At 33.9% G+C, this 13884-nt stretch overlaps 1 protein-coding gene across 1 annotated transcript; it reads right to left on the reverse strand.

Moving 5' to 3' along the window:
- Nucleotides 1-3576: 3576 nt before the first annotated feature.
- Nucleotides 3577-10840, reverse strand: LOC110801946 (cystinosin homolog). The gene is made up of 8 exons (XM_022007355.2): nt 10579-10840; nt 10331-10463; nt 7576-7665; nt 7337-7461; nt 5277-5319; nt 4276-4393; nt 4130-4179; nt 3577-4056 (listed from the first exon to the last, which is right to left on the reverse strand). Exons 1-8 carry the CDS (start codon nt 10698-10700, stop codon nt 3907-3909), a joined length of 831 nt encoding a protein of 276 aa, XP_021863047.1. The 5' UTR covers nt 10701-10840; the 3' UTR covers nt 3577-3906.
- Between the last annotated feature and the right edge of the window lie 3044 nt (nt 10841-13884).

Genomic DNA, 13884 nt, shown 5'->3' on the forward strand with positions numbered 1-13884 from the left:
TATGGACAACTTGGGATTTTATGAAGAGAATGGTCTTTCAGGGCCTAAAGGGTGAGGTGTGGGCCAGCATATAAGCCCTAGACTCATGTTGCCATATGAGATGGGCTATAGTCAGATTTCCCTTGTCTTAGGGCCCATTATAGGGATACACAAAGCCCACATCAGAAAAGTATACTCGTCACTTAATAGGAAAACATGTGTACCATTAATTACAAGTTCGGGTACTCCATACAATTTATAGAGTCCTGCGGAACTCTTGGTAGCTCAGTCAAGGGTCAAAAAACACAAAAAAAATAGTGTGACAAACAAATGGTGGTATGTCAAAATCCATATCAACCCTTTGATTGGTCATATGAACTTCTGGATGATATTGATATCACCAATTTCATAGCTTATAATGAATTTAAATTGTTGGTATAAGTAGTTTTATATCTGATATAAACATTTCAATAACTTATATCAATGGTACACATGTGTGATGGAACAACAAGTGAAGCAATTTAAATTTAATTTTTTTAAAAAAACAGTAACTAAGCTGGTTAGCATTGGGTTGGCAGATAAAGTTGATTGACTTTTGTAATTTGAAGGATACAATGTGGAAAATTAAAAAGGCTTTGATACAACATAGAAAATAAAAAATAGGTATAATTTAAATAAATCCTATAAACGGGGGTAGGATTATATTGTTCTTATTGTAGAAACTTGAGATTGCGGATTCAATTCTTATACAATACATATTTCTACTTTTTGAATGAAAGTAGATCGATAGCATATCATGCTTAATCTTTTCCTCTTCTTCTTTTTTAATACGAAGTATTGGGTTTTTTTTGGGAACATTATTGATCTTGGTCTTTTCCAAACAATATTTAACGAGCTTCACATGCCAATAAATTCAATTGTACAATTTTTATCAAACTCCAAACTTACCATCTTCGTTGTTTGATTTGTTTATTTTCCAATTTTTTCTCCATCATTGCACATATTCCACAAACAATTTAACCAACTTTTATCAATAAAAAAAAACCAGTGCATCACACGAGAATAATACCCGGCTTTCTAAAAAAAAAAAATTAGATTATTAATTGGATAAATTGTTTGCCTCTGAGCCCTACACAGAATTGATCCGAAAAGTCACTATCCCGTCATAAAACAACACGGCGGGGTAAGTCGTACGCCGATAAATGTTGCATATACATCATTTTAGAAATTTGGCACGAGCACTACATGTCGACCCGGGCATCCGCTCAATTATTTTTAACCAATTAACTAAAAATCTCAAAATTAGTCAGGGAATACGCTGACCCGGCAATACCTGATCCGACATACAAGACTTGCAGTCCATATTGATAAATGGAGGAAAGCTAATTAAATCAATATTATTTTTTCCTTTATGATATAATTTTATTTATGTATTATTATAACTTTTTAATCTGATAAGAAATATAAAAAATATTGATAAATGAACTTTTAATGTTAGTCTACTATTAATAATACTTCCTCCGTCTTTTAATACTCGCAACGTTTGGACTTTTGCCACTATTCATATAATCTACTTTGACTATTCGTAGTGTTTTTTGTATAAGATAAAACATAGTCATGTGGGATCTTGTTATATCGGATTTTTCACCAAATGCCCATGAGGTTTGCTTTAATGCACCAAACACCCCTAAACATTCCAGAATGCACCAAATACCCCTGACGTTTAAAAAATACACATTGAGACGAATATAACAACGAATTTTTCACCAAATGCCCTTGAGGTTTGCTTTAATGCACCAAAGAATAATTGTTTTAAACGTCAGGGGTATTTGGTGCATTCTGGAAAGTTTAGGGGTATTTGGTGCATTAAAGCAAACCTCAAGGGCATTTGGTGAAAAATTCGTTGTTATATTCGTCTCAATGTGTATTTTAAAATATCAACTTTTTATAATTTTTGCATAAAGAGAATTTAAGATATAAATTATCAAATTAAGTTGTGCATTGGCATGCGTGAAACTAACAAACATTGCGAGTATTAAAAGACGGAGGAAGTATAATACTCCATCCGTCTCATAATTATCGTCCTGTTTGACCAAAAACACGGATTTTAAGAAAAGTGGAATATAGTACATGAAAAAGTGGAATAAAGTACAAATGACGATTGAGTTGTATGGAAAAGTGGAATAAAGTACATGTGAAAGATAATATAGTACATAGGAAAGTGGAATATAGTACATGGATGGGGTTTTCAATTTATTTTTAATTAATATAGTACATGAGAAAGTGGGGACCTTAGTAGCCAAAATTAGAAACATGACTATAATTTTGGGACGCCCGATTTAGAAAACAGGACAATAATTTTGGGACGGAGGGAGTACATGGTAACTGCTAAGTAAGATTTTTAATTAATATAATAATGCAATGGTAAGTAGACTAACATATGGAGTATAAGTTTATTTATCAATATTTTACTCAATTCAAAATATGTTGTATTTGACTAACTAGGTTATGCTCGGGTCTTTTCGACCATTAGTCTTGAGTCATTCGGGTTTGGTTAACGTTGTTAGATCGTTCTACATACAAGTAAACGACTATAATTTTTAACTTTGTATAATAATATGCAAATTTAGTTCATTTGAATATATTTTTTTACACAACTTTGAATTTATACTTTTTCATATATCATATTTACTTTCATGTTTTTCTAATATCACAAGTCTTTTAGTTAATATTAAAATAATAAATTATTTTAGTAGTAGCCGTGCGTTGCACGGGCCCTAAACTAGTTTATGAATAATAACAATTCCAGCATGTCACGACCTTTCTTTGGACTGTTAGCTATTACTTTACTATATCCTAAAAGAGACACCAGGAATGACACGTGTCAATTCCTGGTGCGAGTTTTTCCCGCCAAAAACTACTTTCCCAAAACAGTGTATCTGTTTGATTTTATATTTATTTCTACCTTTTTTATAAACTGTTTATGTATGGAAACAAAATATAGTTTATAAATTCTGGCAATAATAGATACGACGTAATAATAATTATTCTAAATTGGTAATATTTTAGTCAAATCGCTATATTAATAATGGAAATATCACTCAATATTCTGGTCAAATTACCATATTAGCATTTTAAATATGCATATTAGATGAATAAATTTAAACGAGTATGTTAAAAATGTTATAACTATGCAGTAGTTTGGGAGATATTCGGTTAAATATTTTGTGAAAAAGATGATCAAAATCCGTGCGTGCACGGGATCTAATCTAGTAGACAACTAAGACTAGCCCCATTGCGGCACGAGGTACGCTGACTTGTCACGCCGGCTTACACGTCTGTATGTGACACGTGCCAATCTCTAATTCTCTGTTCCTAGTTCAGCAAAACTGGGAACAACAAATTTCCTTAAAAAATGAGATCAATAACTGGATACATGGATAAAACTTTGAATTATTTGCATCACCAATATGACCATATAAACTTTGGAAATTTTTGTAATTTAGTTTTCTGAATCTGATGAGCAAGGTCAACTCCAGATGCATCACAATTTGGGATACACTCATTATTTAAAAAAGTGGAAAGTGTAACATTCAATAAAGCTATATAGACTGTTTCTCACAATTGAATTCAAAAACCCTTAACTATGGTTTATTCCATACATGTATAATGCATCAAAACAAGGATAAATCCACCATTTTACACTGCCAAAATGAAAACCTAACTACAATATGTACAAATTCTCTTTAATTTCTTCTACAAATTTCAATAATTAGTCAGTGTGGAGTACCGAGTACGTGCGCAGTTCCTCGACTAATATGGGGGTATATTGTGAATAATGAAGAAGAGTCTCTCCCAAAGAATGGTCACGACTCACGAGTTCTCTACATCGATTATATGGGCCCCTTCGTCCAACATGTTCGTGATTTAGGGAAGGTCTGATGTTGGTAGATCAGAGCTTTTCAAGAGTGCTTCCTTGTTTGCCTCGTCTTCAACCTTAGAAGGATGATGGATTGGCTTACTGCGATATAGCACGTAGTGTTGCACCATAAACAGGAGATCAAAGAAGATAGACACCTGCACGGCGATTCAACATTTTAAAAAAAAGTTGGTTTGAAAGTTAGAGAGGTAAGTAAATGGGCATGCATACCAGAGACAGCAATGTCTTCCCTATATTTCCATAGAAATTTACCCAAGAACCTGTATATGGACACAAATAGAGATTTAAATATGTGTTAGCAACTTTTTAAGGAAATAAAATCAGATTTACGTTACTGCTATAGGAAAGCAACGCACCTTGATCGATAGACTGTGTAGCCATTTGTCCATAGTTGGTCACTCCTCCAAGAAAATCAAGTAAAATGTTTCCTATGCTAAATCCTTCTGTGCTTTTCCGGTAGAAGTTCATAAATGCCTGCATCCAAAAAAAATATGCTTAATACCCTTTTTAGATCTTAATAAACCAAAGAAACTGGAAAAAAAATAAAAAATTATACAGAGATTTTTCACAACGCAAATTTATAAACTACAAGTGCCATCTTCCAGAGAGTTGAAAGTCTTAAAACATTATACTCCACTCGCCTCCACTCAATGACAATTTGAAAACAGAACCACCAGCCAGTGGCGAATCTAGGACACTTTTTATATGAAGGGGGCAGTAGAAGAATTAAGCAATTTAGTATGACATTTATACAATTATACACAAATTTTAAAAGGGTCGTAACTCGTAACTAAAAATATACTACAAAATTTTCCGCCTGGGGACCGGGCCCACCCGAGCCATATAGAACATCCGCCACTGCCACCAGCAGTCCAGAAGGCCTTTAAAATAAAGTGTAGTAATGAACAACAATCAAGTGGCCATCCCATTCAATTACAGCAGTAACAGCAATACAAGAGGGAGGTTAATATTGTCAGGGTGGTTCACTATGGTAGAAAAGCGAGCAAGTCAAAGCTAAGTTTTGATGCAACATAGCATACGTATGAAATCAGGTTCGCAAACAAGATTTAACCAGGATACATTATATGCATCTTACTGTAGCAAAAGTTCCAATATGAATAGGTTAAACACACCTACCCCCTTCCGGCTTCCACTACCCATACATGCATTAATACCTATAATTCCTTCCAAGTGCAGAGGCTTTGTTTAGGCAATCTATGTCTGGACAACGAGATAATTCTCTGACTTACGACTTCACAGTTCAGATAGAAGGCAATAACAATTATTCTTCCAGACGAATAGCATTTAGTCATAAATGGAAATGCATGAAGAGAGTTTTAAAGAAGCAAACACCAACCTGGGGAATATATTTAATGACAGTCATGCTGACTTGAATAGTGCTGCAACATTAAAACAAAAAAGTTCTCATGTTATGAAGAAATCAAAGACAATGTGTATAAAGTTATCATTCAACAAATGCTTCTGGTATTACGTCCACACCAGGAAGAAGTATGACATGGCATACATGTATCTTTTTAGGAAAATCATATTATCCACTGGCCTTCATAAGATATTGAGCGTTCAACGTCATAATGAAATCCTTCAAATTTCATTAGTGGTATGGAAAAATGTGTGCATAAACACACCGTTGCTCGCTATGGCTAGCTGCCAAAGACGAGCTGAATCTCTATTATATAAGCTAACTCTTGAGGACTTGGTGTCCCCCTTACAAAATTCCTACTACACACTTACTTAACACATTGATCATATCCCTTAAATTAATCCACTAATTTGAAGCACTAAATCCAACATGGGCCACTTGCATATCTCTAAATGCAGATTTATTTAGTTGCATATCTGCACAACCATCAAAACACAATATAAAACTCAAATCCTAATGTAACATGAAAGTTTTTTGTCCCTGGTCATATAAATAACATGACCTGGACTTAAATTGGGTTCGGTCTATCATTTAGTTGTTCAAAATACAAGTCCCTAATTGTAGTTCACACATTTTACCCTACTAAACAGTTTCTACCAGACAACCACTGGTCTGTTCCAAACAACCAATCACTGATGAGGAGGAAACAAGTGAGCTTATGACCTTAAAAAGATAAAAGAAGTTTCTTTTGGAACACCCCAAATAGTAACGAGGAGTTATTTTGGGAAGAAAGGGGCAACAAGGAACTACAGTCATAACCTTGCCACTAGAAATTAAAGAATTGAACAGTATCTAGATTGAAGAATCTACCATAGGAAAATGGGTTACAGACCTCAAAGGATGTGGGAGACACTGGCCAAAACCAGAGAAGCTGTAAATTGCATGTTTGACAAAGAGTGCACCTAGCTCCCTCAATTTAGCTTCTAATTGAATGATATCATCTTGAGTGAAAGCTAACACGTTATGCTTTAATCGTCAGTGATTGCACCACAATTAGATGCCCAGCAAAGTGGAGAGTAGAGCACCAATTTTACGGGAACTTAGAGCACTAAAGCTTTATGGTTGAAAATGAGGAGTTCCTAATAGTAAACTTACACCAAAAACAGGATCAGATTGTGACTTGCGACAGACCTAAAATGAGTAGGAAGCTAGGCCTTAAGGGCCAAAATTAGCTTTTTGATGAGTAGCCACCTGCACCCGAGTCTGTGACAAGTTCCTTGCGCCGCATAAATAAGCTCATAAGGAGTTGTTCCACCATCAACCATAGTTGATCAAAGATTGGTGCCTAAATCTCAACATACTGTAGTCAAGCTCATATATCCCCTTAATTTGATACAAATCCAAGAACCAGAAATACAGCACTTAAGTCTCATTTATATAGATTGATTTAGCATTCTGTCTTGCCTCTATTCTTCAAAATACATGGTCCATTATGCTCCAGTAGTTATAATCAATAAATATCAACTCAGAATCGAGTGCTTCTCCACATCAATCGTTGCCTTATCCCACCTAGCTCCTACATCTCAGTTAATTCTTAAGGCACAAATGTGAAATCCCATTTTTTCTCATAAAACAAATTTTCTTGCAAATAGTCTTTTCCAAGAATCTCATGGAAATTGCTATCTGATTCTACATTAGTAACAATTAAATCCCTCCAACAAAGTACATGACGTACAGTTCAATTAATTAAGGACTTTTGTTAAATGCTAAAACTTATATACTGTGAATGCCCAGAGACGACCAAAGTAGATTCCGTTTTAAATTTTACTAAATGGCCCAGATTGATTTGCATGCTTTCTTGTAATCTCAAGGAAGATGGATCTGTTTTGCTTGTTTTCTTCCAATTTCTTGTCTAACGTATCGTTGGCTCAACATTGCAAGCTAATCTAACATCACCCTTTTTTTAGTTCATAACTTCACATAGATAAAAGCTAACATATACAGCAGGACATATTAGCAGGGGAAAAAATTCTTACTTGAAGACAGTGATCAGCCAAAGCCACGAATGGCTTGGCAAAGCAACAAATACACAAACCGCAGCAGCACACCATGCAACAGTAACAAGTGTGAGGGAAATCTTCGACACTTTCTGGTTTCCACCCTTCAGAGAAAATATACACAAGTATTAGATTTGTAACAAAATAAAGGAAATCTCGCATTAAGTCATGACAAAAATCTACCACGAAAATCTAAACTTCCATAAGGTGCTACTTACTTCATAGATAAAGATCTGGAACAACGTAAATGCTGTCAATAAAACGGCATGTATAGAAAACGCAACATCGTTCGCAGCCACGGGAATCATCTGCAACATACACACCAGTCAAACAAGACATTATATATGACATGTGGAACAGCCTAAAACGATAATTTCGTGTACAAGGTGTCACATGAAGAACTAGTTGGATAACTTTATAAGTACTTCAATAGTTGTTCTTCCTCTTTACATTAAAGGTCAACAAATTCAAAAACGGACCAATAAGTTCAGGTAAAGGCCAAAAAGTTCAATTAACTTAAAGGCCAATAATTTCAAATAACATAAAGGCCTATAAGTTCAGATAAGAGCTACCCAAGTTCATTTCAGTATTTTACAACTTAAATAAGTTAAGGGCCAATATTCTTTTACAAGAGTAATAATAAGTTCAGAATGTTCAAATAAGTTCAAGTTCAACAAATGGTTTTTTCTAGTAAAAGTACAATGCCTATGACCCTCATTTTCAATTTGAGTGTTTTCCGTACAAAATAGGATGAAGCATTTCACTATCGTCCTGCGCAGGACCTACCTCCAAAATCAACAAATGTGATAAGCCACAAGTTCTAGCAAATTTTCAGCCAATGAGAACTGGCAAGTACATTTTTTGCACTAAGGATCGAATGATGATGAAGAAACAAGCTAGAGGAGATTAAGTTCATCAAGAAATAAATTCGATCAAGAACCAGGTTTTGAAGCACAAAAGACAATAATAATTCAGCTCCAAAACAAGTATTTGGACACTGAAAAGAAATTGTGGGTTAATTAAGCATCAGACTAAAACTACAATTGGGGTGATCACATACATATTTGAGTTCCATTGCACATATTAAATTTGTTAATCTTGGTCTTTCATGCCTATAGTAAGTGTAAGTGTGTAACCAATACTAAAGAACGAGGATCGTGAGAAGTTCAAGTTTTAACATTATTAGCTAAAAAAATGATCATGTCTAATTTTCGAAAGTACTTAAATAGGATGGTTTGTGTTAACCGGATGAGACCTGAACTTATGTGATATTCTTGGAACTTATTGGACATGATTAAGCATGATTGACCCGATTGAAACTTGTTGGACCTGATTGAAACTTATTGGACCTAATTAGACATGAATGCAAGAGAGTAAACATTAGAGAGTAAACTTATTGGACCTGATTGAAACGTATTAGTAACTTAGGATCCTCCTTATTATCTTTCCCTCTATTTCTTATCTTCAAATTATGACATCTAAGCAAACGAATATAAATCCCAAAACCTTTGTTTCCCTTTCTTTACAGCTAAGCCTCAACCGTTCATTGAAGAAATGATCCACAGAGAGGATCGCGTTCCTAATCTAGTAGTCTCATTCCCTAATAGGATATTTGAATTTTTAGTAAAGTATATCATACGCCGAGCATGATTTAATAAGCTATCGACCTATCTCAAGACTGCCCACCAAGGCTCATTCCCCTAATTTTAGAAAGGTATATCATGGCAAGCTTGAGCTATTGACTTTTCTCAAGTTAGCAAGCTGCCTACCAAGACCCATCCCTGGCATTGTCCATGAGAATCGAACTTCCTCCACTTCAGCTGGAAATAAAAGACAGTTACCAATACACATCCTTAATTCTATTCCTATATGCTACTCTCAGTCTTCATATCACATTATCACCTCAAGAACATGTCTGATACTCAATATTGATATGACACACTTCATTTTGCCCCAAATTCATGCAAATTCTTTTCTTTGTAAAATGGTCGTCCCAAACACTTGGACACGTTCCGGCCCAACCCTGAGCCTAGGCGAGAGGTGCAGCGGTCTAGGGCCTAGGGCCGGAATGTCCTGTTACTCCCTTACTCGCGAAGTGTCCTGTTATTACCTTACTCCCGTCTATGACACTTCTAGCCTAGCCAACTATAAATTGGTTAACACTAATGGTCTGTTTATGATAGGTTTCAGATTCGAATTCTCAGCCATATAGCCCTTGTGACTCATTTGCAACAAAAAGAATATATACTTCCTCCATTCCGTAAATATCGCACCATTTGATTTTTCACAAATTCTTATTTACAATGGTTATACAATAATTATTGTACACCCGAGTAAAAGTTAACTCAAAATGCTTAAAAGTTATGCTTATATATGTAAAAGTTATATAAATTTTTGTGATAAATTTTTTCATTTTAATAAAACTTATTTCTTCAAAATCACTAATAATGTATAAAATTAATTATTTAATCCTTTAAAATGTTTATCTATCAACTTTTTTTTACTAATATAAAAGTTAATCAAAGCTAGGTTAAAATTACAAAAAAATAGGTTAAAGTTATTTTGGTGTACAATAAATTTATTGTACACCTTGTGCGCGCAAGACCTTTTGTTGATTTTTTACACTATTCACATCACGACTTTAGCTACTTTTTGTAATTCATATGTAAGAAAATTGCAGTCATATAGGTTCAGGTTAGATTCATATCGATATATATTTTCTACATATCAATTTTGTATAATTTTTACTTACACAGGATTTGAGATATTAAGAGTCAAAGTAACGGGTTAGAGGAGTACAAGTCAACCATATAAATTGGTGTACAAAATCCATTAGCCAAAAATGCTAATTTGTACCATGAAAACATAATCATATTGTTTAGACAAAAAGCAAGCGATACACATAAGATGATTGATGAACTCAATGAACTCTACCAGTAAAGAAAAAAAGAGTAAGAGAGAAAAAGGGATCACCTCATCAAGGCCATACTTGTCGCGGTATTGCTTCTGAACAACAGAGCTGAAGTAAAGGGTAGCGTTGTATATAAGATACGTACTATGCTTTGTCAAATTCAGCACCACGAAATCAAAATTCAACCCCACCACACTGTACCATGAATTAAAACAACAATTAACCCAAAAATGGTGGATAAAGCATCATCGAATCCCGTCTACATCATAGCATACAACTCAAGAACAAAGGATACTGTAAAATCACAAACCTTTTACGGCGGAAATTGAGGATAATTTGCGGGTAAAAGCTAATAGACCAAGAGAAGAAAGCAATCCAACCAAAAATCTGGTATATGATCTCCAACGGAAATGAATTCCAATGTGACCCCATAACTATAAAATTTACCCTTTTCCTTCAGAAACGCAGAAATGGAAATTTTGATGAAGGTGGAAATTTATTGGGTATTTTTCAGAATCTTGGTTGCGATTTTGGTTTGGTCTTACAGAATCTAATCTTTGTTGGAATTTAATGGAAAAAAAAAGGGGGATGCTGCAGGCCAAGTATGGGTCACAACTTAAAGTAATGCATACGTTTGCAGATCGAACAAGGACGGGTATCTGGGTTTTGTTCATTCCATTGAATTTCTTATTTTATGATTTTTTTTTGTTTTTTTAGGATAAGATTGTTGAAAACATGAAATCGATTTTGGGGGTGATTTATTTTTTACAAACTTTTATAAAAGACGGTCTTACAGGAAAGACCACCTTATTATTGAATTGGGTTTCAAATTTTCGCGGGTTAACACACGCGGGTACGGGTCATGGGTTTTAATTTTCGGATCTAATAAAGAAGCTGCTTTTCACCACATTTGAAAACCCATTCGTTTCTCTCTCTCCCCAACGAGTGTCTGCCTCCCCCTCTCTCTCTCCTAAACAACCTTCTTCTTTCTCTCTCCTCAAACCCTAATTTCCCGGCTGTGAGGCACAACCACGGATAGGTAGGTCACGATTTGCTACGCCGATCTCTTCCAAACCGCCGCCTCCTCTCTCCTCCGATGCCTGGTATGGCGGCGCTGAAGATTCGGCGATGGCTTAGTGGTGGCTTGTGGTGGCATGTTATTCGTCGTTGTGGTGGATGCGGACGCGAAAAAGAGCTAGATCGGTGAATCGGCAAGGCAAGCGGCGTTGAGCAACGACAAGTTTTGGTGGTGCTCCTGCCGTAGGTGTTCGAAAGCGACGATGGCCGACGGGATGTGAAAGAAAGGACCAGAGGTCTGTTGTTCTCTCAAGGATTTTCTCTCTTCTCTTGATTTTCCTTGCTCAATTTATCCGATAAAATGTTAATTACTTAGAAATTGAATTTGATTGATGTAGCTGAAATTGGTTCGAACGACGACGATCAAGGCGGAGGAGATAGAAACAGATAGAAAGAGAAGCGCAATCATCATCGTCAATAGCAGCTCAAGAAATCTAAGAAAATGTCTACAAATCAGCAAGTTAAAGGCTTCCTGCATCCTAGAATCTGCAATGTGTTCGCGATGACATTCTCTCTGGCAACGCCAACTTCGAAAATGTCGCTCCTCGTATCTCCGATTGCAGCTCTGCTAAGTGAGGCAGCGATCTAGGTTTTAGTTTTGGTTGGTGGTGTTGTCAGATTTATTTTCGTTTTAGTCAAGAATTCTATTGTTTTAGTTATATTTTAGTTGTATTTAGTTAATAAATTAAATGGTTTAGTTACGGTTATCTCGGTTATTGTTTTAGGTATATTTTTTGTTGTATTTAGTTAAGAAATAAATCGTTTTAGTTATTTATTGTTTTAGATAACTATGTTTTAGTCATGCTGTGTTTCCTTTTAGTTAAAGTTTAAAAAAAATTAGTTTAGAATAATTTTATTTTAGTTAATAAATATTTTGTTGGTTTTCTGAGTTTTAGTTAAGATTTTTGTACTTTTAGTTATGACTTTCTTGGTTTTAGTTATAACTTTTGAGTTTTATTTATGTATTTTTGAGGTTCAGACAATCAATTTCAGGGCTTTATTTAAGTTACAAAATGCAAAGAAATTAGTTAAATAATTGAATTAATTAATTACGCAATAGAACCAATTAGTTAACCAATAGAGAGCCTGAAATTGAATTAGTTAAACACTTGAAATAATTAGTTAAACAATAAAATTAATTAGTTAAACAATAAAATCAATTAGTTAAGCAATAAAACCAAGTAGTTAAACAATGGCATTAATAAGTTAAGCAATATGATTATTTAGTTACGCAATGAAACCAATTAGTTAAGCACTGAAACCAATTAGTTAGGCAACGACACTCATAGTTAAGCAACGAAATCAATAAGTATATTTGTTAACTCTGGAATTTAATTAGTTAAGAAATAAAACCAATTAGTTAAGCAATGAAACCATTTAGTTAAGCAATGAAACCATTTAGTTGGGCTTGAAATTCAATTAGTTAAGCAACAGAACCACTTAGTTAAGCAATGGAACTAATTAGTGAAGCAATGAAACCAATTAGTTAAGCAATGTAACTAATTAGTGAACCTTGAAATTCAATAAGTCAAACAATGTAACCTATTAGTTAAGCAATGAAACCAATTAGTTAAGCAAGAAATTCAATTAGTTAACCAATTGGACCAATTAGTTAAGTTTGAAATTCAATTAATTAATCAATGAAACCATTAGTTACACAATTGAATCAATTAGTTATGCAATGAAACTAATTAGTGAAGCAATGAAATCAATCAGTTAAGCACGAAACTAATTAGTTAAACATGAAATTCAATTAGTCAAGTAATGTAACATATTAGTTAAGCAATGAAACCAATTGGTTAAGCAATGGAACGATTTAGTTAAAGCAAAGAAACCAAATAGTTAAGCCTGAAATTCAATTAGTTAAGCAATCGAACCAATTAGTTAAGTTTGAAATTCAATTAGTTAATTAAGCAATAAAACCAATTAGTTAAGCAACGAAACAATTTAGTTAAAGCAATGAAACCAATTAGTTAATCCTGAAATTCAATTAGTTAAGCAATTGAACCAATTAGTTAAGCAATAAAACCAATTAGTTAAGCAATAAAACCAATTAGTTAAGCAATGAAACGATTTAGTTAAAGCAATGAAACCAATTAGTTAATCCTGAAATTCAATTAGTTAAACAATTGAACCAATTAGTTAAGTTTGAAATTCAATTAGTTAAATAATGAAACGATTTAGTTAAAGCAATAGAACCAATTGATTAAGCAATGGAACGATTTAGTTAAAGCAATGAAACCAATTACGATTTTCTGAGTTTTTAGTTAGGATTTTTCAAGTTTTAGTTATGGTTTTTGACGTTTTAGTTAGGATTTCAAAAAAAAAAAAAAAAAGAGTTCTAGTTACATATTTTTAGTTTTTTTTTTTAAAAGTATTAGTTAAATTTTTTTGAGCTTTAGTCAAGGTTTCAGCGGTATTAGTTTCTTTGTTTTGCGTTTTAGTTAAATTGTTTTGAGTTTTAGTTAGTTAATATTTTCGAAGTTTTATTTAAGATTTTTTGAATATAAATGTATAACTTCATCTATTAAATCAAATC

This window comes from Spinacia oleracea, chromosome 1 (genome assembly GCF_020520425.1).
Source record: "Spinacia oleracea cultivar Varoflay chromosome 1, BTI_SOV_V1, whole genome shotgun sequence".
NCBI lineage: Eukaryota > Viridiplantae > Streptophyta > Magnoliopsida > Caryophyllales > Amaranthaceae > Spinacia > Spinacia oleracea.

Coding starts and splice junctions, on each gene's coding strand:
- LOC110801946 (XM_022007355.2), bottom strand. CDS start 10,700: ATGGGGTCACATTGGAATTCATTTCCGTTGGAGATCATATACCAGATT. Junction 4,394..5,276: donor TCATTAAATATATTCCCCAG/GTTGGTGTTTGC, acceptor TTTTGGATGCAG/GCATTTATGAACTTCTACCG. Junction 4,180..4,275: donor TACACAGTCTATCGATCAAG/GTGCGTTGCTTT, acceptor GTCCATATACAG/GTTCTTGGGTAAATTTCTAT.